The sequence below is a fragment of the Leptosomus discolor genome, chromosome 15 (genome assembly GCF_034619465.1).
Source record: "Leptosomus discolor isolate bLepDis1 chromosome 15, bLepDis1.hap2, whole genome shotgun sequence".
Taxonomy (NCBI): Eukaryota; Metazoa; Chordata; class Aves; order Leptosomiformes; family Leptosomidae; genus Leptosomus; species Leptosomus discolor.
In genome coordinates, this window is record NC_141405.1 from 4,910,416 (window position 1) to 4,935,590 (window position 25,175).

At 58.7% G+C, this 25,175-nt stretch overlaps 3 protein-coding genes across 3 annotated transcripts; 1 reads left to right on the forward strand and 2 right to left on the reverse strand.

The window, feature by feature from the left end:
* Positions 1-30: 30 nt before the first annotated feature.
* On the forward strand, positions 31-3,537 carry SGSH (N-sulfoglucosamine sulfohydrolase). The gene is made up of 8 exons (XM_086473704.1): positions 31-124; positions 416-576; positions 777-882; positions 1,421-1,571; positions 1,841-1,997; positions 2,261-2,342; positions 2,433-2,636; positions 2,978-3,537. Exons 1-8 carry the CDS (start codon positions 31-33, stop codon positions 3,535-3,537), a joined length of 1,515 nt encoding a protein of 504 aa, XP_086329830.1.
* A 1,123-nt stretch (positions 3,538-4,660) lies between these two features.
* On the reverse strand, positions 4,661-11,165 carry GAA (alpha glucosidase). The gene is made up of 19 exons (XM_086473616.1): positions 10,776-11,165; positions 10,550-10,695; positions 10,109-10,274; positions 9,608-9,704; positions 9,405-9,524; positions 9,120-9,238; positions 8,848-8,979; positions 8,578-8,688; positions 8,300-8,413; positions 8,093-8,177; positions 7,851-7,968; positions 7,355-7,488; positions 7,067-7,218; positions 6,687-6,835; positions 6,436-6,577; positions 6,123-6,221; positions 5,744-5,908; positions 5,193-5,345; positions 4,661-4,720 (listed from the first exon to the last, which is right to left on the reverse strand). Exons 1-19 carry the CDS (start codon positions 11,163-11,165, stop codon positions 4,661-4,663), a joined length of 2,652 nt encoding a protein of 883 aa, XP_086329742.1.
* Positions 11,166-11,534: 369 nt separating this feature from the next.
* On the reverse strand, positions 11,535-24,519 carry CCDC40 (coiled-coil domain 40 molecular ruler complex subunit). Its single transcript, XM_086473840.1, has 17 exons — positions 24,501-24,519; positions 22,495-22,652; positions 21,891-21,974; positions 21,583-21,802; positions 20,594-20,748; positions 19,647-19,769; positions 19,127-19,248; positions 18,161-18,404; positions 17,870-18,052; positions 16,384-16,629; positions 15,446-15,659; positions 14,728-14,897; positions 14,512-14,603; positions 13,789-13,909; positions 12,937-13,125; positions 12,567-12,725; positions 11,535-11,804 (listed from the first exon to the last, which is right to left on the reverse strand). The coding sequence occupies exons 1-17, from the start codon at positions 24,517-24,519 to the stop codon at positions 11,535-11,537; spliced, it is 2,769 nt and encodes a 922-aa protein (XP_086329966.1).
* Between the last annotated feature and the right edge of the window lie 656 nt (positions 24,520-25,175).

Here is a 25,175-nt window from a genome sequence, read left to right on the forward strand (position 1 = left end):
CCCGCCGGTGCCGCTCCCGGTGCCGGTGCGATGCGGCCCTGGGCGCTGGCGCTGCTGCTGGGCGCGCTCCGCACCGGCGAGACCGCGACCCCGGCCGCGGCCCGCAACGTGCTGCTCCTCCTGGGTGAGTGCGGCCCCGCGGAGACCCGGAACCGGTCCCGGGTCCGCGCCCGCCGCCCTCAGTCCCTGTACCCGGGGCTCGGCGCATCCCGTGGGCAGGGGAGGGACGGCCCCGGGGGGTCCCGCTGCATCCCCTCTGCTGGGACGGTCGGCGCAGCACCGGCCCCAGCCCGATCATCTTCAGCCTGGGGATGCTCCCGGCGTCGTTAGTGTCCCCCGGGCTTTGCCAGGTTGGGGACACGGCGGGGGTCGGGCCCAGTGCTGCGGGGCTCACCCCGCACCCCTCCCGCTGCAGCAGATGACGGTGGCTTCGAGAGCGGCGCCTACAACAACTCGGCCATCCGGACGCCCAACCTGGACGCGCTGGCCCGGCGCAGCGTGGTCTTCCAGAACGCCTTCACCTCCACCAGCAGCTGCTCCCCGAGCCGGGCCAGCATCCTGACCGGCTTACCCCAGGTAGGGGCACCCGCATGTGCCGCCGTGGGGGCTGCCAGTCCGCGGTGGGCACTCGGGGGTGACCAGAGTGCAACCCCCCCATGCCTGCTGACCCACTCTCTCCCTGCCCCCTGGGACCTCACACCTCGCGCACGGCCAGACTTGGTTTGGGGCCAGGCTGGCAGGCGTCACCCCACCGTGTTGTCCCTCTCCGCCCGCAGCACCAGAATGGGATGTATGGGCTGCACCAGGACGTGCACCACTTCAACTCCTTCGACAGAGTGTGGAGCCTGCCCCGGCTGCTCAGCCAAGCGCATGTCCGGACAGGTAGGGACACAAGCAGGGAAACCCCCCCAGCTCTGTGCACCGAACCCCTTTGGGCGAGAGAGCTCGACAGCTCACCTGCCTGCAAGCTAGACAGCACCGCCTGGACCCGTGCCCACGCTCTGTGCTGACACCCGGGTTTCGCTTTACTTCCCCCCGCCGCTGCTCCTCTGCCGCCCTCGTCACTTTCTCATCTGTTCCCCACCCCTCTCCTTCCTGGTTCCCAGGGTCACACAAGGCTTGTGCTTGACCCAAACTTCCACCCGGGCTGCTCAGCTGCTCTAGCACTTACCCACGCCTGTGACTGGGGCAGCGTGGTCCCCGGCTGGGTCCCGTTTTCTGACCAGATCTGCAAGTGCCTCCGCAACCGGCAGAACTGACCGGAGAAGCCGGCAGCATCTTCCACTCCCAGCAGCCTATGCTGAGCGCAGCCCGTGCTGGAGCAGATGAGCTGCATCAGCCCCCAGGGAGGAGACAGCAGCAGGACCCGACGTCCTGCCCCCAGCTCCCCGTGCTCTTGGCACACTGTGTGTTCTTGCAGGGATAATTGGGAAGAAGCATGTTGGGCCCGAGGCTGTCTACCCCTTTGACTTCGCCTACACCGAAGAAAACAGCTCGGTCTTGCAGGTTGGGAGGAACATCACTCGGATAAAAGCGCTCGTCCGGCAATTCCTGCAGAGCCAGGATGAGAGGTGAGACGGACCCTGCGTCCCCAGGGCAGGCTGCGAGGGGCCACAGGAGAGGAGAGGGAAAGCGGCCTCGCTGAAGACGTGTCTCCATGTCCCAGTTGGTCACAAATAGGAAGTGACACTTTGTCTCTGAGTCACCCCATATCCAGAAGCCCAGATTAGGTGGGAGTCCTCCTGCTGACCCCAGCTCACCCCTGCACAGCCCAAGGAAGGTCTCGGGGGGGGGCATGGGCAGCCCTTTGCTACACCACCTCCACCCTCTCCATCTCTAGGCCTTTCTTCCTCTATGTCGCCTTCCACGACCCCCACCGCTGTGGGCACTCCCAGCCCCAATATGGGGCCTTTTGTGAGAAATTTGGCAATGGAGAGACTGGCATGGGCTGGATCCCGGACTGGAAGCCACAGCTCTACCGCCCAGAGCAAGTGCAGGTGAGAGCCTGTGGGGCTGCATGGGGCTATATGGGGTGGCATGGGGCTATATGGGGCAGCGTGGGGCTATATGAGACTATGCAGGGCCAAATGGGCGCTATACATGACAGCAGCCTCCGCTGGAGCCAGGGTGGCTGCGAGCTGGCCCCCACCTTGGTCACTGCCACCAGCATTATGGGCAAGAGCTGGCAAAGGCCACCCCAGCATACCCGTGACCTCCTTCCCCATGGTGGCCACGTGCCACTTTCCCTTTCTCCATTTAGGTCCCCCACTTTGTTCCAGACACTCCGGCTGCCCGGGCGGACCTGGCAGCCCAGTATACCACCATCGGGCGCATGGACCAAGGTAGGAGCCATGGGGGCCACACTGGCACCGGCGAGTGCTGCGGTCCATCGCGCCCCCCACCCCACCTCAGCTCTGCCCCTCCATCCGCAGGGATCGGGCTGGTCCTGGAGGAGCTGCGGCGTGCCGGCTTCCACAACAGCACCCTGGTGATCTACACCTCCGACAACGGCATCCCCTTCCCCAGTGGCAGGACCAACCTCTACCGGTCGGGTACAGCCGAGCCCCTGCTGATCTCCTCCCCCGAGCACACCGAGCGCTGGGGGCAGGTCAGCCAGGCCTTCGCCACCCTCCTGGGTAAGATCCCGAGCCCCCCCAGGAGGGAGCAGAGGCGTGCAGAGCTGTGCACTGGGGTGCACGAGCGGGTCCCCACCCTCCCCACGCCAAAAGCCAGGGTCCTGGGCCGGAGGACAGCCTGCAGCCCTCAGCCCGGCCGGCCCCAGGAAGGGAGAGGAGGGGTGACAGAACAGCAGGGTCCCCTGCAGGGACATCACCCCAAGGCTCAGCTCTGCAGCTCAGCCCAGGGCCACCCGCAGCCCACGTGGCAGCAGAGTCTGGGGACCTTTCTGCCCGTCTCCAGGGCTGAGTTTGCTCCCACGGGCACCAGCCACTCCTCTCACCCTTCTCTTCTCCTCCAGATCTGACGCCGACCATTTTGGACTGGTTCTCCATCCCCTACCCTTCTTACAGCCTCTTTGGCATGAAGCGGGTGCAGCTCACTGGAAAGTCTCTCCTGCCAGCACTGGAGTCGGAGCAGCCCTGGGCCACCGCCTTCAGCAGCCAGAGCCACCACGAGGTGACCATGTACTACCCCATGCGAGCCATCCAGCACCAGCAGTTCCGCCTCGTTCACAACCTCAACTACAAGATGCCCTTCCCCATTGACCAGGACTTTTACGTCTCGCCCACTTTCCAAGACCTGCTCAACCGCACCAGGGCCGGGCAGCCGACCCACTGGAACAAGACCCTGCACCAGTACTACTACAGGGACCGCTGGGAGCTCTTCGACTGTAGCCGTGACCCCACCGAGAGCCAGAACCTGGCCCTCGACCCCCGCTATGCCGCCGTCTTCCAGCTGCTTCGTGCGCAGCTCTTGAAGTGGCAGTGGGACACGGGTGACCCCTGGGTGTGCGCCCCCGATGCTGTCCTGGAAGAGAAACTGAGCCCCCAGTGCCGGCCGCTGCACAACGAGCTGTGAGCATCACCTCTGCCCAGTGTCCCCCATCGCTGTGGGACAGCCACGCGCTGCCCATTGGGCACGAGGGGGTCAGAGCAGGATCCCGGCTGGGCCAGTCCCAAACCCCTGGGTGACACCCCGAGGGGCTGCTCTCTGTGTTGCCAGCACCACCTGGCACTGGAGCGTTCAGGGATCCCCTGTTCTCGGCCAGAGGAGCTGTTGCGCCGAGCTGCCCCTCAATAAAGCCTCTGGAGGAGAGGTCTCCATTTTTAGCTGGAGCTGAGCACGCCCCTGCCAGCTCTCCCTGCAGCCAGCCCGGCTGCACAGCCCCTGGGGAAAAGGGGCTGGCGGGTACAGCCAGGAGGCAGCAGGGGTAGGGTTTAATTTAACACAAAATACACCAAGTGCCCAGAGCCCCGGAGGTGCAGAGGCCCAGGGGGGGACGGTGTCTGCTCCCTCCCTGCACCCAGAGGCTGGACCAGAGCCGCACGGCATGGCCAGGGCTGGCAGCAGCCCCCAGGCTGGGATGAGCCAAGGGGCTCCACGGCACGGCTGGGGCTGTGGGAGCAGCCGAGGGTCCCCCAACGCTCTGGGACATGGGGTGAAGCTTGCAAGGGGCGCAGGCAGTCCTGCTGGAGGCCCCCAGGCAGGGATGGAGCCAGGGGTTCCCAGCTGGGGGTGGGATGCTGAGCCAGGGCTCAGTGGCACATCTGAGGACAGGCACCGGCAGAGAGGGGCACGGACACAGCCTGGGGCTGCTCCCAGCAAACAGCAACTTTATTCACAGCTCCCTCACCCCCCTGCGTGGATCCCCCTCCCAAAAGCACAGCCAGGAGGCTCCCCACAGTCCCTCAACAGGTTACCAGGTCTGCACGTTAATAGGTTTGCTGTCTCACAAGGCACTTGGGTCTTTTTTTTCCTCCCCATTTTGGAGGAGATGAGGGTTTCCCCGTCCCCAGGGGCTGTGCAAGCCCCCTCGATGCAAGTCCAGTGCATCCATCTCACGTTAGCCAGACAGGAAGCCAAACTGCCCGGGAAGAGCAGCAGCAGCTCCGGTTTTACAACAGACAGGACGGATTCGGCCCCAGAGCTGGAGGCAGCAGCGTCGCCTCTCCCTGCCGAGCAGTGCGGGTCCAGCGCGGGCTCAGGACCAAGCGATCACAAACTGCTCCCACATCGGCAGCGACACGGGGACTCTCAGCACCTGAGGGGCAGAAGGAAGGGTCAGCACGGTGAGAACCGGCCGGGATGGAGCCAAGGGGGTGTCAGAGCTAAGGGGGGTGTCCTGCCCCCCTGGGGTGCAGACAGAGATGCAACCCAGCACGGCCCTGGTCCCGCAGACCTCCTGGGAAGGGTGCCCATGGCAGACAGCCCTGGGAGCAGAGCCGTGCCACTGCTCCTCACTGAGCTCCAGCCCCATCACCACGCATCCTTTCCATCCTCCATCGCGCCTTCTTTGCCCCCTTGCACAGCCTAATCCTGCCCTGTCCCGGGGCAGTGACCCAGCTCATGCTGGGCAGCCCTTTACACTCCTTGGTGTCAAAAAAGCAGGTGCTGTGCCATCGCTGGGGCCAAACCCCACCAGCACCTTGGCTGAGCCCCGGGTCCCTTCCCAGCCATCGGCCTGCAGCTCCCCCCCACCGCCACCCCCTCCCATGGGGGCGACGAGCACTCGCCTGGGTATCGCTGCGGTAGGAGAAGTCCTCCACAAGGGCACCATTGGCCAGGACTTGCTGGGGAGGGCTGGTGACACCCAGCACGGTCACAGCCTCCAGCAGGACCCCGTCGAGCTGGGCGCTCGCCTGCAGGAGCTGGCTGAGCACGGCGCCCTGTGGGGACAGGGGGGCTGTCACCTCGTGCTCCCAGGTCCCAGCCACCCTGCAGGCACCCAGGGCTTCTCAACATGCCCTGCCCAACATGCTGCCCATCTGCAGGGCACCGAGCCCGGGGGGATGGGTGTCACTGGAAAATGGCAAAGCCATTTATCAGAGGGACGGGGCTGGAGAGCATCCGCTGCTGCTGGCTCCCTGGTGCAGCCTCTCCCCCTTCTAAGGGGGCTCCTGGGGGGGTACAGCCCCCGTGGGACCCCACCAGCACATGGTGCTGTAGCACAACACAGCTTGGCTGCACCAGGGCACGGTGGTGCCCGTGACTGCAAGTGCCCCAGGGGCACCAGGACCTGCGTGTGGCCGCGAACACCCCCCGCCAGCAGCACCCCCTCGCTCACGCGTGTGGCCAAGAAGAGGATCTCGGTGTAGTCCCCCTTCTCAAAGCTCTGCCAGCTCTCCCCGTCGTCCCAGAACAGGTCTCCCCTGGCGAAGCCGTCCGGCGTCAGTGCCACAACCAAGGCCATCCCCTTCGTGCGGGACTCGGCGGTGCTGAACGCAGGCTCCTGGGGCGCAGGATCACGCACAGCTCCGAGCGCTGCCGGAGTCACTTTCCCCCAGCCCCGGCCGAGCACCACAGCCTCACAGCTTATTCAGCAACGTCCACTCTGCCGGTGACCACTCTGCAGCCCCCCACCCTGCCCCATGCACGGGCAGGGGCTGCCCAGGCAGGTCACCACAGCATCACTGCGGTGTCACCACGGCTCGGAGGGGGCTCACCTGCAGGGGCAGGATGTGCCCTGCGCGGACATGGACATTAATGGTGTCCAGGGGAGCTGGCAAGAGGATCCACTGCCCTTTGCTGTGGATGGTGGAGTCCTAAATGACAACAAAAAGAGGAAGGAGCAGGCAGGGGGTGCAGTGTGCCCAGGGGGGTCCCAGCCCAGTGCAGCTGCCCTCAAACGGCCATGAGCGAAGGCAGGGGAGGCTCAAGTCCTAAACACAGTCCTGGGGGGCCAGTACCAGCGGTGGGGTGCAGGAACCCACCGTGCGACCACCCAAGAGCCCCGTGGGGTGGTGGGGGAGCACCTACCCCCGTGAGGCTGTACCATGTCCCCGCCGGGAAGTAGCCGCTGACTTTGGTCTTTCCTGGCTCCAGCACGGGGGTGACGAGCAGCCCCCCGCCCCACATCAGCTGGCGGTCCACCGCCCAGGTATTGGGGTCCTTGGGGAACCTGGGGAAGGAGGGAAAGGGCAGCGCAGTGCCAGGGAGATGCTGCACCCACCTCCTGCAGAGCCCAGCGGGGACCAGCACCCATCGACCCTGGCCGGGCCAGCACTCACTCGAGGAAGAGGGGCCGGGCCACTGTCTCCCCAGCAGAGTGAGCCCGGTGGAAGAGGGTGTAGAGGAAGGGCAGGAGGGAGTAGCGGAGGTGGAGGGCGCTCCTCATGGCAGCCTGGGCGGCCGGGCTGAAGGTGTACGGCTCCTGCGGCTGCAGGGGAGAAGCCGAAGGGGGATGCTCAGACTGCACGGGGAGGAGCGGTGGGTGCCTTTTGGGGACGCGGGATGGACGCCCCCAGCATGAGCCCGGCACTGACGGCACACAGCCCCGCAGCTGCGCCAGCCGCCTGCCCACGCAGGCGGGACAGCCCCGAGCACCCACCCCTGCCCCATCCACCCAGCTGCACCCCTGCCCTGTGGGGCGAGGGCTGCCGGGGCTCACCCGGGTGCCATGGTCATTGTGATTCCTCATGAAGGGGTAGAAGGCGCCCAGCTGGGTCCAGCGCACGCACAGCTCCTCGGACGTGTCGCCCGCGAAGCCGCAGATGTCGGCCCCCACCAGCGGCACCCCGAAGAGGTTGAAGAGCAGCACCTCTGCGGAGGGGGCACAGAGGGCATCGAGGCTCCGCAGTGTCAGGGGCACAGAGCCCACGGAGCAGCCCTGGGCCGCAGGGGAGATGGTGCAGGAGGGAAGCGGGGGCGGAGGTGACCCGGGTGCCCCGCAGCTTACCTGGCACAGAGTAGTAGAGCTGCTCCCAGTCGCTGCTGACGTCCCCTGTCCAGTGCCCCGCGTAGCGCCCGTGCCCAGCAAACGTGGAGCGTGAGATGATGAAGGGGCGCTTGCCCCGGACCCTCAGCAGGGCGCTGTGGGCAGGACAGGGTCAGCTCAGCACCGCCCGGCTAGGGAAGGGGCTCAGCCCCCCACCAGCAGACGCCCAGTGCCATCTTGCCCATGGGGCAGGTGACATGGGACAGTGCTCAGGACACAATCCTCCAGCCTAGGAGCCCACGCAGCTGCACTGCACCAGCTCCAGCCCCCTCCAGTGCCGGGCTGGCAGCAGCAGGCAGCGTTATAAACCAAACCCTTGCCCATCCACCAAATGCCTTCCCCCGTGCCCAAACTGCCCACGCCGCAGCGCAGGGAGGGGGGTCTCTCTCCTGGCTCTGGCATCCCCTGGGCTCTGCATCAGCTCCTCCGGGACAGCAGGTGTGAGCCCCAGGCTTACTCGTGGGAGGCGATGGCCTCCGTCAGCCCGTAGAGGCTGTGCAGGTTGTAGTGGGAGGACAGGTACTGCTGGCTGGAGGCACAGATGGTCCCAGCTTGGAGGCGTCCCCCGAACACACCTGCACGGGAGAGGCGGAGGCGAGGGCAAGCTCAGAGCCCACTTGTCTGGGACCGGAGCATCCCCTGGGCTCCTCCCGGGGCTCCCCACAACCCCAGGCAGAGGCTGGTACTCGACCCCCATACCTGGCACGTAGGGGGGCTGCTCCAGGCTGTTGGTGGGGCAGCCGTCCCAGGAACCCTCCACGAAGTTCGACGGCTCGTTCATGTCCTGGGGAGGGAAGAGAAGGGGAGGGAAAGGATGGGATGCCTTCGCTGCTGCACCGGAGCCCAGCTGAAGCGCAGGGCAGAAGCCAGGGAGCCACAACCAGCAGCTCTGCCGGGGCCACTCACAAGCCACATGCCATCGAAGGGCACTTGGTCGTGGAAGTCCTTCACCATGTCGTGCCACCACTCGTGAGTCTCTGGGTTGGTGAAGTCTGGGAAGGCTGTTGGACCCGGCCAGACCTGCAGGAGGGAGGCAGCAATGGGCAAAGCCCTGCTGCACCCCACAGCCCCTACATGCCACCTCATTTCCCCCCATGGCCATAACCCCTCCGTGTTTCCCTTCAGCTCTCAGGGCTCCACTCAAGCCCCCTCCCACAGGGACTGGGGCTGCTCCCCACACGTACCTTCCCGATCAGGGGCTGCCCCGTGGCGTTTCGGATGAAAACCCCTCGCTTCAGTCCCTCGTCGTAGGGCTTGTAGGTGCCGGGAGGCCCCGAGCTGCTGATCCCAGGATCCTGGCAGGGCACAAAGCCGGGGCTTCACCAAGAAGGGCAGGGAATGGCCTCCCCCGCCTTCCACAGAGGAAGCTCCATCACTGCCCTTGGGGGCTGCCAGAAACCCCGGTGCCAGCCCACCCGCGCAGAAGCCCCAGCGTGGCCGGGGGTGTCACTCACCACGATCATGATGTACCTCAGGCCGTGGCGGTGGAAGTCCTGCACCATCTCCGGGTAGTCCTTAAAGCTTTTCTTGTTGAAGGTGAAATCCCTCTTGGCATCCGCGTAATCCAGGTCGTTCCACTGCACGTCCTGTGGATGGTGGCAGCGGTGCTCAGGGAGGAGCAGGGACCCCTGCACGCTGCTGCGGGACCCCCACCCCACAGAGGCTCCCCGTCACTCCCCCATGGCCGCTTTCCGGGCAGAGGCTCCAGGGAGCAGCCGAGACCTACCAGGGGGAAGCGGGCTGCTGTCATGTTGACCACGACCTGCCGGGTGATGTCGGTGGAGGAGTAGCCCCAGCGGCAGAGGTGGAAGCCCAGGCCCCAGTACGGAGGCATGAAGGGGAACCCTGGAAGCCGAGAGGGCGGGTGCTGGCCAGGTGGGCACAGGGACAGCCCAGCATCATGCTCCCCCGTGGCCCCACTCCGCCACGCCGGCCCCACCGCGCCGCTCGCAGCATCCCGGCAGAGCCATCCCAGGAGCACCCGTGCCCCCCACCCGCGGCTCGGCCCTACCGATGACGTCCAGGTACTGCCGCACCACGCTCTTGGGGTCAGGGCCCAGGAAGACGTAGAAGTCCAGGATCCCGCCCGTCGTGCGCCAGGTCAGGGCCGGGCTGGGCTGCAGGAGCACATCTGGCGAAGCACAAGCGCCGGAGGAACAAGCTGAGGATGGGGACGTGGGCCAAGCCCGTGCCCAGCACCTCCGTGGGACTCACCCATCGCGTTGCTGTTCAGCAGAAAGACGCCGTGAGCCGAACCGCTGTCCTCCATCACCAGGTAGAAAGGGTGGGAGCCGTAGAGGTTGACCTGGGGCTGGAGTAGAGCACAGCGCAGTGCGGGTGAGGCTCCGTTGGAGGCCCCAGCACAGCACCCACCCACCCACCTGCCTGCCACTGGCCAAAAGCACCGTCACGGCTCGGGGTGCAAAGCCAGGGCTTGCAGCCCCAGACACTGCCTGAGTCAGCAGAGCTCTGCCCCAAACAAGAGCCCTGGACCGTGTCAGGGAAAGCGGTTTCTGAGCAGCACAGAGCCCCAGGGGGGACAAAGCCTGACTTGGGGACAACGGTCCCACGGGCTTGCCCAGGGCTGAGGCCAGGTCCCAGAGCTCCACAGCCACGGATGCCTTTCCCCAGCCCCAAACAAGATGTCAGAGGTTGCAGGGCCACCCCCACAGGCGCAAATGAGCCACCTCCCTCTCCCTCAGCCCCGCTCCGTACCACAGGCGCCATATCCCGATTCCAGAGGGTGACCCTGGTCCACGCCGTGTCGAGGACCAGCGGCGTCTGGTGCTCTCCCAGCCCAGAAATGAAATGGGAGGGCAAAGAGGTGGAGATCTGCAGGAACTGGTCTGCGAAGAAGAGGGGCGCGACGGTGGTGTTCAGCCTGCCGGAGAGAAAGGGAGACTCGGGCAAACAGCCCCAGCGGTGCCCAGCAGCCGGGTTTCGACTGATCTCTGGGACTCCTGCTTCCCTTCCCAGGCACCGAACCGCAGAGGGGCTCAAAGCAAAGCCCCCGCAGCCGCTGACCGCCACCCCGCTGCTGTCACCGCCATCCCCTGCCGCATCCCTGCTCCATCCCACGCACCGCTGGGGTTGGGGCCAGGACCCGCTTCCAGACCGAATCCCTTCGGGAAGGCTCGGGGCAGGACGGGCACTTACAGGACCTGCCCGTCGCGCTGCCGGCAGACGACGAGGCCGAAGGGGTCCTGGTTGATCTGCAGCCCGTAGAGCGGGGAGGCGGCTCGGCCGCTCGCCCGCGGCGTGGCCAGGGGCACCTCGTACCGCTGCTGGGCCGGGTCCCGCAGCTGCGGGGACAGAAGGGGGGGGGGGGTGTCAGCGGGGGGGGCCGGAGCACCGGGGCACCGGTCCCGGGGCCGGCTCGCACCGTGAAGCGGAGGCGGGTGGGGGTCTCCAGCGCCACGTCCAGCCGCAAGCTGCCCACGGCCCCCGGCAGGAAGCTGGCGGCGACGCGGCGGAGCCGGGCGGTGTAGCCGGTGGCGGTGGCCGTCAGGTTCTCCGCCCGGTAGCTCCGGTAGCCGCTGGGGAAGAAGCACCAGGGCGGGCCGGGGCTGGAGCCGGGGCTGGAGCCGGAGCCGGCGGGGGCGTAGCAGCAGCCCCGCTCCTCGCAGTCCGCCCGCGACAGCAGCCGCTCGGGGCCGCAGTCGAAGCGTTCGTCCGGGGGCACCTGGCAGCCGGCGGCCCCGGGGCTGCCCGCCGCGGCGGAGCCCAGCAGCGCCAGCAGCAGCAGCGCGGCCGGGAGCCCCGGCCCCGCCATGGCCCCGCCGGCCCGGCCCGGCCTCCCAGCAGGCGCGGCGGGACCGGCCCCACGTCACGGAGGCGTCTGCGGGGCGGGACCGGCCCCGGGAGCGGGCGGGCGCCTTCCCCCGCCGGGGCCGGGGCCTTCCGCCTCCCGGAGCTGCAGGGAAAGGCGGTGAGGGGGGGGGGGGGCCCGGAGGGGAAGGGGGCGGCTGCCCCTAGCGCCCCAGGCCAGGGGGAGGGATGAAGCCACCCTTGTGCAGCCAAGGAAACAAAAAACATTTGCAGTGCTACAGCTTTGGTGACCACTACCTGCTACACAGACTTAGTTTTTATATATTTGTTTATTTACAAAGCCTGCAAGCTCTAGCAGAACAAGAGCTGAGGGTTACATGGATGGGGTTCGTGGCAGTCGGGCTTCCTGCAAGCCCAGCCTGGAGCCCAAGCACTGTCTGAGCCACTGGAGAGTCCGGTAGTGCTGGGGATGGTCCTGCTGGATCTGCTGGACGATGGCATCGATGGTCTGGAGCCGGTGGCGCAGTTTCTGGTGCTCATTTCTCCAGGCTTGCTCCGTGCGGCACAGGGGAGTGTACGTCCCTTCCTTCAGCGCCTGCAGGTGCTTCCAGCGAGTCTGGTAGGACACGATCTCCAAAAGGTTCTGAGGAAAGCAACAACAGAAATTGCTTTGACAGCAGGCCGCAGAGAGAAAAGAACTAAGAAAGGCAGGTGACTTTCGTCACCGGTACTGGAACCATCACATTCTGAAAGGGAAGGGCTTCTGAAGAGGGACAGGGCTATCAAGTCCCCCTTGTACCGGCAGAACAGCTGTTAACGGGTACAGCCAGAGAAGTGGTTAGGTTGGAAGAGACCTTTAAGATCATTGAGTCCAACCATGAACCTAACGCTGCCAAGTCCACCATTAAACCATGTCCCTAAGCACCACATCTACACGTCAGCTAATAGAAAAAAAAAATAAAAAATTTAAATGTTCATCACAGAATTCCATAAACCAGAGAAATACCTGCATGCACAGGGCAACCCTCGCCAGGACAGAGTTTGACCAACTTACAACCTTTGCAGGAGGCCATTCAAGACCTTGAGCTGGCTCTCAAATCTGTAACATATGAGCAGCCAGAAAGCGCTCACAGAGGAGAGCTGTGACCGGGTATTTTGAAGACACAAACCATGTCCTTCAGGCTGATGTCTCCAGGTGAATGCTGCCTCGCTAAGAGTACAACTGCAGCCCCAATTCAGGACCCCCATGAGCCCTCAAGGTGTGCTCAGTTAACTTAAAGTGCCGCTAAAATGCCAAGCACACTCAGTTCAGGATGGTGGTGAGACAGGGAGATGGGGAGCTGGCACCAGGAGAAAGCAGCCGATCCCGTCGGGCTCGCGAGCTCCAGGGAGCGGAGCCGCTCACCCATCGCTTCCTGTTCCGACGAGCTTCTGCGTCTGCATCGAGGCCGTCGCACTCAGCCTCCAGCCTGCGCAGTTCTCGCTGCTTTTCCGAGAAGGCGGCACCGAGGGACGCCTGGGCGCTCTCCAGCTCCAGGAGGGTTGCATCACAGTCCTGAACGTTCTGGCAAACGCAAGAGAAGGAAAGGGCAGAGTGTGGTTCTTCGTCCAGCTGCACTCCAAGCCATCTCCCCAGAACTCTCCTGTGGGATTTTTTAAGGAGCCTCCAAAGCCTGTCCCGTTTGTGTCCCGACACCCCGCGTGTCTGCGCTCAGCCCACCCTGGTGCTCCTTACAGCCCCGGTGAATTCCTACAGCCCTGCTCTACTCGCTCACCTTCTGGGCTTTGCTGATCTTCTTTCTCAGCTCCTGTTTCTTGCAGTGGAAGATGCTCTTGGGGACAAGCTTCTTGTCTCTTTTGTTCTGACCCTCTCCAAGAAGCGCTATCACCTCTCTGCGAGAAACAGATGCCTCCATATCACGAATCATCTTCTCCTGCTGCTTCATCAGCTGGCCATAGCGGACCTGCCGTGTGTCAAGATATGAAATAGGCTGAAAGTAACAAATGTTCACAAACAGCACCGAACCAATTCTGTGCGGCACATCCCCTCCACATAAACCAGGCATACGTGACACGTGAGCGTTGGCAAGCCAAATTTGCTCTAAACCCAAACCCGGCTTGCCCTGTGTGGATCTGGAAAGCAAAGGGCTGGATTATCAACTCGTCTAAAGTAATCTTCAAAAGGTTTCACTGGAACTCCTTAGCAATAGGAAAAGCAGAAGAGTAAAGTAACCTGGGAACAAAAGGGAAGAGTTGCTTTGCCAGAAGACAGAAGGCTTCCCTAACCAGTGATTAAGATGATGCAATATTTAGTCATCAACATTCCTTTGCTTATAAATTGGGGTCACGGCATAAGGTGGCAAACATATTATGTTTTAAATAGATTTCTCAGGTGTCTCTAGACTCTGCTGCAGCCCATTACACGGCAGGCGCAAGGAAGGCACGAAGAGCACGCACGTTGGATGTATTTCATTCAGCCCAGCTGGAGGGTGTACGATTTCCAACATTGCTATGGCCTGGCAATGCTGCTTCCCCAGCCCGTTTCTCATCTCCTGCCTTCAGCAACGCCGAAGCTGAATCCATCGTGCGCAGCTTCCCCTCCCCAGTGCTCCTCCCCCAGGGCTCACCTGCATCCTGTGAATCTCTGTTCTCATGGCGTGGATCTCGCCGTGCCCTGACTCAGACTCCACCGCCGCACGCATCTCTCTCGTCAGCTGGATCTTCTTCTCCCACAGCAGGATTTGATGCCTTCAGTGACAGAAAGAGAAAGCAGCACCTTTGTCAGCACCGGAGAGGACGCTCGCTCCCTGTGCACGCGTGGCAGCACGCTCCCGAGCTCAGTCCTGAACATGGAGCTGAAGGTTCAGCAGAACCTGAGGGTTTGCATGTGGGACACGTAAAAGGGCAGCAAGGAGCAGCGTGGAACCAGACAGGGAGCTCCACCATCCACAACGTGGCACGGTGATGGCACGGTGACTAACAACAAGCGTGCCCAGGCTGCCGGGGGCTGGTGGACCCCAGTGAGCTGCCCAGCGCAGCACGCTCGCTCCGAGTGACTGGCGGAGGAGAGCGCAGGCAGAGTCACCCCATACAGATCTCAGCAACGTCCAGCACGAGCCTGCTGGAACTGTTAAAGCCGACATCCTCACGGCTCTCGCTGCTTGCAGAGACAGCTAAAGCACCTTTCAGCTTCTGCGCCCAAAAATCCATGAAACTCCTTTCATCTTCTCCGAGAAGGACAGAAGCACATTTGCTGTTGCTGGTTCAGTTCGATGAGCAGAGAGGAAAGGTGACATGGACACCTACATTCGAAGAGGGTGGCACAAAGCAAGAACCTCTCTGGTACCTACTCTGCTTCCACCAGGCTGTTTAGGAGTCTTTCCTTCTCCTCAGTCAGCTGACTGTGCTTCTCCTGCATCTCAACCGACTCTTTTTCTGCTGCCTAGGTTTGGGAAGCATAACATTGTCAGACAACACAACGTGGTCAGACTAAGGAAGATTTACACGGTCATTGTCTGCCTCCGATCTGCACGGGAGGCTGAGACCTGGAAATGAGATGTCTGTACCTTGAGAGAGCGCACAAACTCGTTCTCGGTGATAGTGTTGCCGTATTGCAGCTCCTCGAAGCTGCTGCTGTTCTTGTTGATCAACACATTCAGCTTTATCAAGTCATTGGACATGTTCCTCATGTGACGTTCGATGTCTTTCTGCTCTTTTGTTTCCTGCTGAATTTCATCTACAGGTGAACAGAAAAAAAAAAAAAAAAGTCTTAAAATTCCCACAAGCAGCAGGTGGAACACAGGCAAGGCGTGACAGACTGCCATCAGACCAGACAACGCTGCCTGCAGAGCCACCTACATCCCACGTACCCAGCCAAACCATTTTTCCACAAGCCCAAAACCCAAATACGGTTTTGAAGGAGACTGCTGTGGAAAAGAGCTGGTTTGAGCCAAGGGAAGCGCCATCATGGTGGGGACATTTACCCACCAACTACTTGCAAACGTTATTTAAGAAGTGTAGCACGTGACACGGCCACTTCGGTTCGGTTGTGCCTGTTAAGGCAGCGGGATCAGTTGTGACAGGGAATAACGCCAGGCAGAGCAGCAGAGGTGCCTGGCTCGTAGCCCCAGAGCAGTGCTGGGGCCGCCTGCGTTACTGCTCACACGGACGTAGGAGCACGGCGCATTCTCTGGTGAAGGTCTGGCTGACCCGTCCGTAAGCCCTCGCTCCCTTTTTCCTCCATTCACAGCTGAACGTTTTAAAAAGAGTTGGGGAATGACCTACTTTCCCTGCGCACTTTCTTCTGCTGCATTACTGTGATCCGTTTCTTTAACATATCCAGGGAGGCTACTTGTTCCTCCCGTTGGTGTGTTAACTTGACCAGCTCTTGCTGCTGATTGAGCCAGTGCTTTTGTAGCGTCATCACCTCAGAGTGATATTCTTCTATCTGCTTGGACAGCTTGTTGATCTTCATTTCCAGTGGCCCCAGTTCTTGACCCTGGATGAGGGCAAGGTTGGGGATTAATCAGGCAGAAGCTGCTGAAGCACTTTTTGCAGAAGGCCGGTCCAGCCGCTGAGATGCCTACCAAATACTTCAGCTATACTGTTACTTCTTTTGTGCCTCTATTTCCCATGAGCTGGATGGGACCAATCATTCCTGACCTCACGGGAACAAATGCAAGGGAAACCCAAACAGCTCTCAGGCTCTGGGGTGAGAGGGGCCTCCTAAGCTCCTACAACAGGCACATCTGGGTGTCCAAGAGTCTGCCACAGCACTCATTCTAGCATTGGGGTCTATAAAGGTCTTGCAGCTGGGCAGACCTGGGTATCAGCTGAATGGGGCCAAGCACCACGTATCTACATCACCCCGCCTGCTCCATTCGCCCCTTGTCAGTATTTGCAGGTTTTCTGATGAGACCCTAGTTACTCCCAGAGTATTGATGTCATTCAACGTTTTCATCAGGCGCAGACAACTCCCTGCAGAAATCTGTGCTGGGCACACCCTCATTTCACAATTCCCTCATGCCAGCTCCTCCCCCCGTGCACTAAGAGCTGTTTGACAGACGTAAGCATTTACATTAACTAGTGCAGCTTTTAAACCTCTATGCTGATGCCTGAAAGTTTTAACTACTCAGCACTTACACAGTTACATTTATCAGGGGCACCTGTGGTCACCACAAAGAATAAAATCAAGCCTGGGACTGAAATGTGAATGTACATACCCCCTGCTGCGCAAGAATCATCTCCAACCTCTTGTTGTACTGGCTGAGCACCGCTTGCTTGTTCTCGGTCAGGAGACTGCACCTTGCAATCTCGCTTTCCCTGCAGCTGATCAGGTCACGGGTATTTTTTACTTCCTTGTCCAGCTGACAAAGTGTGTTTTGGAGAACTGTCAGCCTGCAGCTGGTATGAGTTGCATTCAGAATAACCTGGGCCACATCATTCTCAACCTTGGAAAAATGCAGCTCCTAGGAACGCCAACAGACAGAAAACAAATTACTGTCACCAGCAGCAGCCCATTGATTTGGAACGCCCGCTTCCCGAGGCACAGGAGTCAGGGGATTTAGATTCTCCTCCCAGGTCTGTGCCACAAGCTGCAAGCCAGCCACTTACCCGCTCTGTACCTTTGTTTCTCCGTCTCCTGACGGAGATACCAACATTTACCTCTGCCATAAGGCTGCTGAAGAGCATGAAGGAGCCCGAACATCCCAAAGCCTTTAAGAGGCCGCGCTCATCACCTCTGCAGTTACCTGCCCTGCCTGGGTGTCTCCAGCTGCCCGGCTCACCGGAGCAGGACATTCTCCACCACACCCGACAAACACGTCCCTCACCGAACCACCACCGCAGCAGCCAGAAAGGCGGGTGCCTGTTGAGCGCAGCGCGAATGCAGCCGGGTGACTTCTGCTGCCCCCGCGCCGCCAGCGGCCACGACTCTCTGGCTACATCCAGCCGTGCACCGCAGGTGCTGATGGGAGACAACGCGAGTGTCCGCTTGTTGGTGTGCCTGTGGGAAGGGGGCGGGGGGCCCCTCTCTCACAACGGAAGCCAGCCCTGGAACTCTTCCTGTTGCTCAAGATAATGCCCCCGATTTAAAAATCCCAGGGCCAGGCTGAAGTAACCCGCAGAAATACAGAGGTGTGGGTGCCTTGTTAGTGCCAGCCCCCACAACTCAACACCACAAACACTACGCTGGATCTTCTAGTTTTTCTATCTGTTCCAGTTACACACTCCCAAAGAGAGCAACTGATCGTGCCACACAGAACTGTGGGTCTGGTTCGATTGCTCCTTGGGCTGTAATCCTCACTCAGGAACGAGAGCAGGCCTATATCGCATTCCATGATGCCGGACAGAGATACAAGTTAGTTCAATGTGGAGTACAGCAGTACTACATATCCACTGTCTTCCTCCAATACATAAGAACTGGTACTACTTTATAGTAAAAACTCCCAGAATTCATCATTCTGTCCCGTTTTTTAAGTAAAGAAAGAATAGTACATTATGTGTCAAGGCCTTTTTGGCCAAACCCTCTCGCGTACACCAGAATCCCGCAATAAGATCACTGAAAGAACCAAACTGAAGTCACAAACTCAGCAGACCTTCAACTTCAGATCTGAAAAGCAGAACGAAGGCGCGGACGAAACACACTTGAGAAACACCGCTCAGGGCGGTTTCCTTCCCCCGCCCTCCCAAATGGAAGAGATAACACACCAGGTCTGTTTTTCTCCTACGGAGCTTTGCAGCCAGCTGCGAGAAGTGCTTTGTGGCTTTGCTGGACACCATCTGGTCCTGAAGCTTTGCCATGATTTCGTTCTCCATCTGCACTTTGGCATCAGTTCCTTTCTCTATGTCCTTACTGATGGACAGCAACTGATTCAGACAAGCAGCTTGATCCTAAACGCAGGAAAGACAGGAGACAGGGTCACTACAACTGTTTGGGGAAGGGGATTAAACATCTGTGTCTGATTTGAAAGGTTCTTCTTCCAAGTAACTCTCTCTCACCATCTTGGTCCTGTTGAGGGCCTGCTCTGTCTCGTGGAGAACGCGAGCGTAGGTGCCAGATTCCACCTTCAAGGCCTCCTGCCTGGAAAGGCACTGGGCAATCAGCTTCTTTGTCATGTTGGCATCGTTCTGTGAACGGCTCAGGATGGCGACAAGCGACTCATTCTTCTCCTCCTCCTTCCTGATTGACTTCCTACAGCCATGGATGTCTGTTTCTAGGGACTTGAGGTCATGTCTGTACTTGCTGGAGAGGCAAAGAGGATGGAAAATCACCACAGGGGTAGACTCACGCGCTGAACAGTCATCTACAAATTCCTCTTTTCAAACACGCTACTGCAGCGACAACAGACCAAGGAGGAAGATCTTTACAAAGGCCACCCTGCTGTGACAGTGCAGAGTCATCAGAAGATGGATGGAGACAGAAGACTGAAAAGCAAACGTACATAGGAAAATTAATTCCCGCTTTCAGTCCTGTCCCCACCCCCCACTCTTACCAGGATGCCACCATAAAAGCACATTGCAGGGAATCAGCCAGGCTGACTCCAGAGCAAATAAGCGCTTCCTTTGGCAACAGCAGGACGGTTTTCCTGATGATTTCTGAAGGCATCACAAAACCCTAACTGAGAGCGACAGGTAAAATCCCTCTTGAAGTCTAGCTCTTTGGATTGAGAGATGTTGCAAAGGTGAAGGAACTCTTCTAAAGGACTAAAATATGAACAGAAAAACTCTAAACAGCTTTAAAAACCCCACACATTTTGGGGGAGAGTTGTGTTTTGAATACAGAATAGTGACGAAGAACTGTGCTTCCTATCCTTTAACCTTACTATGTGCTTCAGAGCAGCAAACTTGTTCTGCTTGACATATCCTGCACGCGCAGCAATAAACTGGAGATGCACTGCCCCTTTCAGCATCCCTCCTGTCCAACCCGTTTGAGGTCTCTCCTGGGACTGTTCTCAGATACCGTACCTCAGCAGCGCTTGGGTGGCGATATAGGCCTCATCTCTCTGCTTCATTCCCGCCAAGCTGCTATTCCAGTGGTTCATCAGTCGCTTTTTCTCCATGTTAATAGCCTGAACCTCCATACAAGCCTGGGGGAGAGAGGATTTGTAGACAGGATAAATCTATACTAGGCTGGGAAACCAAATTCCCGTTACAATGCCTTTTTTTTTTTTTTTGTGTTCATAATACGCTGGGCAGGAACAGCTTCAGCTAACGTGCCTCTGGTTTATGGTCACCCCCGACCACAGAGCATAGGTCTGCAAGGAAAAAAATGCAGAGAGGGTGGGGGAGGAAGTGATTTATAGGCAATTCTTGAGGACAAAGGGAAAAACAAAACAAAACAAAACAAAAAAGTCTTCATTCCTCCAAACAGGAACTGATCATACAACTCTGTCCTACACTGTAGGTACCACGTGAGCATGAGCCAACGGGGTCGGTCCTTCCAGAGGGAAATATTAACCAGAAGCGTAAAAAAGCATTCTCCTACCTCATTTGCTGCTTGCCGAGTTACTTTTGTGTCCTCTGCCTGAGCCACAAACTGAGCTTCGAACAGAGCAATCTGTTCCTGCAGCTCATAGGCTTTCCGGGTCAAGCGGTCTACCAGAAGATCCTAGAGAGGCAGAGCCAAACAGCTCAGGATGAGTAACATAATCTCAGGCTTAACCAACTAAATTCTACAGCAATAACTTGGGCTGAAAATGAATTCAGTTAGCTTTGATTCCTACTGAAACTCTTCCATTCGTATCCAAATGACTCCTGAATGCAACAGTGACAATTTTCAAGAGAACAAAACCTTCTTTGCTGGTTTTTATCGTTCCACCCACAGTAGGAAATTGGTCCTTCAGATCTGAAGCAGCATTCATCCCTGCCAGCATGGGTTACATTGCGCCACCTCTCCAGCAGCTGGGAATCTTGATAATTTATGGTTTAAAATCCTTTGTTAAAAACCATCTAAACCCATTCGATCTCAACCGTTTGCCCGCAATTCTGCATCAACAGTAATTAGTTGGTGTCCTGCTGCAAGCAGGAGGCAGCAGAGGGAGCTCCAGCACACCGACCGCTCAGTTCACCTTCCAAGTTCGCTCTTCCTTGGGACTCAGAGCAATTCTCCAGACTTCAACATATGATACTTCTTTGCTAAATATCTTTCTGCCCCCACACCCCCGTTGCCTGAGTGAAGAGTGATCACTACTGATTACAACTTACTATTATAAGGCTCACAAAAAAATTCTGTTCAGTACATGCCACTATCTTGGTGGTGGGGATTCTTCTCATTTTCAATTATTTGGGGAAAATATCCCCACGCACCTTCCATGGTGTCTGTATATTCACTACAGCCTTCCTTCTGCCAAGGCAGCACGTCCTCCGAGACTCGCCACTAGCTGTCACCAGAATTCATTTCTTTATTTGAAAGAAGAGAGTTTTACTTGATACCTGTTTTTTCTTTTCCACGCCAGCTTGGGCCTTCTCCGCCTCAGCCCTCTTTGTCGATCGTTTCATTAGCAAAATATTATGGTGCATATGGTCCATGTTCTGCACGTAGAAGAGGTGCAAGGCCAGGTTTTCAACCTGGGTCTGCATTGCAGAAACTGGGGAGGCAGGGGGAAAAATATTTACAGAAAAGTATGTTTGTAAGACACACTTTAAACAGAGGTAAAAGGGAAAGAAACACAGAAGCACCCAAAGCCAAATTCGCACACTTACCAGCCAAATCAGCCCCCCTGAAATGTGAATTTGCATCGGCTTTGGAGTACAGCTCCACAAGCACAGCTAATATCTTGGTAAGCAATTCATTGGTTCCCAGCACTCAGAAGCCCAGGAGATCAAAGAAGGGGCGGCCTCAGGAGGCTGTGACTCCACTCCTCTGCCCCAAAACAGAACTGTCTCTTTCTCAGTCTGTTGAATGCTTCTCTATTTTTTTCAGCAATCTGCCAAACCTTTCTAGGCAGTTTATCCTACGCTGAGCTACCCTCGCCATCACAGTTGTTTTCCTGTCCCCTACCCACAGGCCTGCAGCACAACCAGCATGAGTCAAGTCCATTTCTTTGGCTGGGACGGGTTCCCACACAGATGGCACTCTCAGGCTCCCGGGTGCCCCTCACGACCCACGACCTTTGCGATCTCGTCACACCCTTACAGAGACACAGGCAAACATAACAGAGCGACAGCATCTTCCTCCTTCTAAGTCACAGAGCAGCCCATCTGCCCGGAACAGTTTTAGTCCTAAAGACCTTCTTAGAAGTACAAGGTAGCAACACAGTCTCAGAAACAACCAGGAATACCTGTGAAAGGTTTCAGTGAGTGCCTTATTCCTGATCAATGTTACTGTATTTTTCAATCCAATGCTTGACTTGGATTCAAATAAATCCCTTTCTCCACACAGTACTAGAGCCAGGAAACCTGGCAAGGGCTGCCTCGGTCACCTTTCTGGCGTTCATCGTGTGTGTTCTGACACATTTGCTTGTAAGTAAGCCTGAGGCCCTCCAGCTCCTCCTCCAGCTGCTGACGTGCTGTGGCCACCTGAGAACGGCGGTCGTGGCTCTTCTCCAGTTCCAGTTGCAGGCGGGCCAGCTGCTGCTGCGCTCCGTACAGAACCAGCCCAAGCTTTTCCCTCTCTGCTTGCCCCTTCTTCGCTGCTGCCCTCTGCAAACACAAGAGGAAACCAGTTACCTGGCTTCAGCTCGGGCAGGGGTGGGCTGCTGCGGGAAGGCAAAGTAAGAATGCCACGTACCAGTTCCTGAAGCTCTAGGCTCACTTTTTCCATCTGCTTAGTGAGGTGACTCTTCAGGGCAGCCTGGAATCTTCTCATCAGAGGCTGTCAAGAAGTATGACATTGATACAAGTCAACGTACTTGTGTAAAGAGATTATGAAGAAACCTTACTGCTACCCCCGCTGTTAAATAACACAGTGTATTTTCTGCCACAGACCCTTGCATTCTTCCTTTAGCTACGCTCACTGTAACGAGTGAGAGGAGTTACATAGTGGGTATTTGTTGACAGCAGAAAGCCACTACTGAGGATATCTGAAAGTCAGAAACACATCAGAAGAGCTGCCTGAGAGCCCATCCACTCGCTCTTGCTGACAGTACTTCTCTTTCAGGAGCACTGAGGAGTATCAGATTTACCCACTACACGGCTCCCTCCTGAGCCTCCCATTTGGGGTTAACCCTGAGGGAGCAGACACGCTCAGGAGTCAGTACTGCTGCAGAAGCCTGTTTTAAACACATGGTTTCAGCCTATGGCTGAGCCGCCGCTGACAATCTACCTTGTGTATTTCATACAAATAAAAACAGCAGGTCTGCAAAGAAGAACGACAAGATTTGAGGACTTCTCACATGTTCTAGATCCAAGACAACCAGCTCTGTTTCTTCTACGGTTTCTTCACTTCTTCCACTCATTTCGTGTCCCTCAGCTCCACGCTGCTGGCATGACTGTTCCCGCCTTTGGTCACCATGCTCACTGGTGAGCTGATCCAACTGCTCAAAGGCAGTCTCTGAGCAGAGAGAAATGGGTTCTCCAATGTCGCCTGGACCCCACCCCCCCCCCAAAAAAAAAAGACAAGAAAAAGACAAAGAAAATGCTTAGATTTCAAAGTGTTGTGCCTCCAGTTGGACTAACAATGATGAGAAAGGGAGAAAACTAGAAACTGTGCTTGACGGGTGGTACGGAGTGTTGTACTGTTAGCAAGGGACTGAAGGATACCTGACTCTGTGCAGCTGTTCTGCTCCGCTGACCACGCAGACACCTGCTGAGGAGCTCCTGAAGGAAGGGGAGGGTTTTCTCTCTCGGTTACTGGCTGCTCCATGTCACCCAACGCAGGAGGACAACTGTCTAATTCGACTTTGTCCAAGAAAGTCTCAGGGGATTTTTTCTGAAACGTAAAATCCACCACCTGAAACAGCTTTTCAGTCTGCCCTGACAATCTGCTTATTTCTGTCATCACGAGACAAGAACGATGCAGACACAGAATCGGCAAGAGGGCCTTGTTCTAAACTCAGCCCACAGATACACTGGCAAAGCTGTGCCTCTGCCGATTAAAAAACCACCTTTACCCACATGCAGCACGACAGAGGAACCTCTCCAGCTCTGTCACAGCTTTTGTAGACTTTGTGCCTGACCAGTTAGCTTCTCTCTGTTCAGTTCTGGTTGGGTTTGTGTTGGCAGCAACAAAACCGCCCCAGGAGAATTTGAAGTTACAAATACCGGCCATGCCTTCTGCGAATAAGATTGTGTGTGTTATTAGTGTCTCACCTCTGCAGAACTAACAAACAGCTCTGTAGCTCCTCTTTCTGCTGGGGGAAATGTCTCTTTTTGGTCCTGCAGAGGAACGGACCCTTCTTCTTCATTGTCACTCCCATTCTCCGCCTCTACTGCCTAGCACACACACAGGCAAAAAGCAGAATAGCAGCGTTACAGCAGGTTGTGCATTTGGTTTAATGCTCATGCTACGGTGCTGTAACAACTGCTTTTTGTCATGGGAGTTTAATTTTGAAGTTTAATCTCGTTCACAAAAACAGTCACCCAGGCAGCATGAAGACGGTAAATATCCTGACAAAAATTCTACACACCACTTTTAATTTCAGATGTGTTTCTGGCTCACGTCTATTTTTAAAAAAAATGCCCTTAGGGATTTTAGTCCTCCAGCTGGTGCTACACGTAGCCAAACTATTATCTTCTTTTTAAAGAGCCACTGTTTTATCCCATACCATCATTTGCCAAATTCAAATATTGTGCAGTACCAACAGACAAAAAAAACTTATCACCACCAACCTCGAACACAGCCCACGTATGTGTGTCTGTGAGATGGGGGCAAGCTCCCGTTTAACATGCCTACAGCCATCTGGGAGCTGAGTGAGAAGCACATGCTTCAGGACACTGCTGACACACAGAACTACAACTACATTTAACTTTGGTTTTTTAATAGGCAGGGCAAGACTTCAACAACCGCTCCCTTGTTTTACTTCTCCCTATCGAAACTGCTTCCATGAAGCCATCACTCTGCAAGGAGAGCGTAGGAACATGCTGCCCCGCGAACGTTCTGAAGGAAATCACCTCCATAGCAAGATACGACGGAACTCGGCCGATATCCCGCGCAGCGGAGCCGGATTCCACCCCAGAGCCCTCTGCTGCGGCACCGGCGGCCTCCTCCATATTGCTGGGCTGGGGATGGCCTGTGCCTGCAACCAGAGCGGAGGGAAGAGTGAGAACCAGCCCGGTTCCCCGGGGCCCGCCGGCTGCAGGCCGCCGCGGGGCTGGGCACGGGCACCCGCGGGGCCGGGGAGGCCGGGCGGCCGAGGCCCGGGCGGTTCAAGGCCCGGCCCCGGCCCAGCCCCGCACTCACCCGCCGCCGTCAGCGCCATGTTCCCGTTGCCAGGCGACACATCAACACCCGGTCACGTGAGCTCTCCGGGCCGCACCACCTCAGCCCGTGGAGGGGGGGGGGGGGGGGGGGGAGAACGCGGGCCGCACCACCTCAGCTCGTGGAGATGGGGGGGGGCTGGGGGGGGGCGCTCGGCCCACACTACCTCAGCCCGCCGGGCCCGGGGGAGGCCCGCGGCGTCCCGGCCGCCCTGGCGGCGACAGCCCCGGTGCGGGGCAGCAGGTAACGGCGCCGAGGGCTGGAGTCCGGGCGGGGGGAGCTGCGGGGGGACCCTCTTCGCCTTTCCCTGGCGGAGGCGGCCCCGCTTGAAGCAGCCCCGGGTCACACCGGCGGGCGGGCGGGGCCGCCGGGCGGGAACACCCCTGCCGGGCCGGGCCGGGCCGGGCGGAGCGGGGCGGCGGCCCCCGCACAGGGCCCGGTGGGGGCGCGGCGGTTCGGAGCTCGCCCGGGGCCGGGCCGGGCCGTGCAGCCGTCAGAAGTTTCCCCGGGCTCGTCGTTGCCGGTAAAAGCGACGGGGCGCGTTGGGCGGCGCGTAACGGCGGCTCCGTGCGGCGGAGGGGCCGGGGCGGGGCCGCGCTTCTGGGCTGCGGTGGGCGGTAGCGGGGGCCCGGCTGCCCCCGGCAGCGGCTGCCCCAG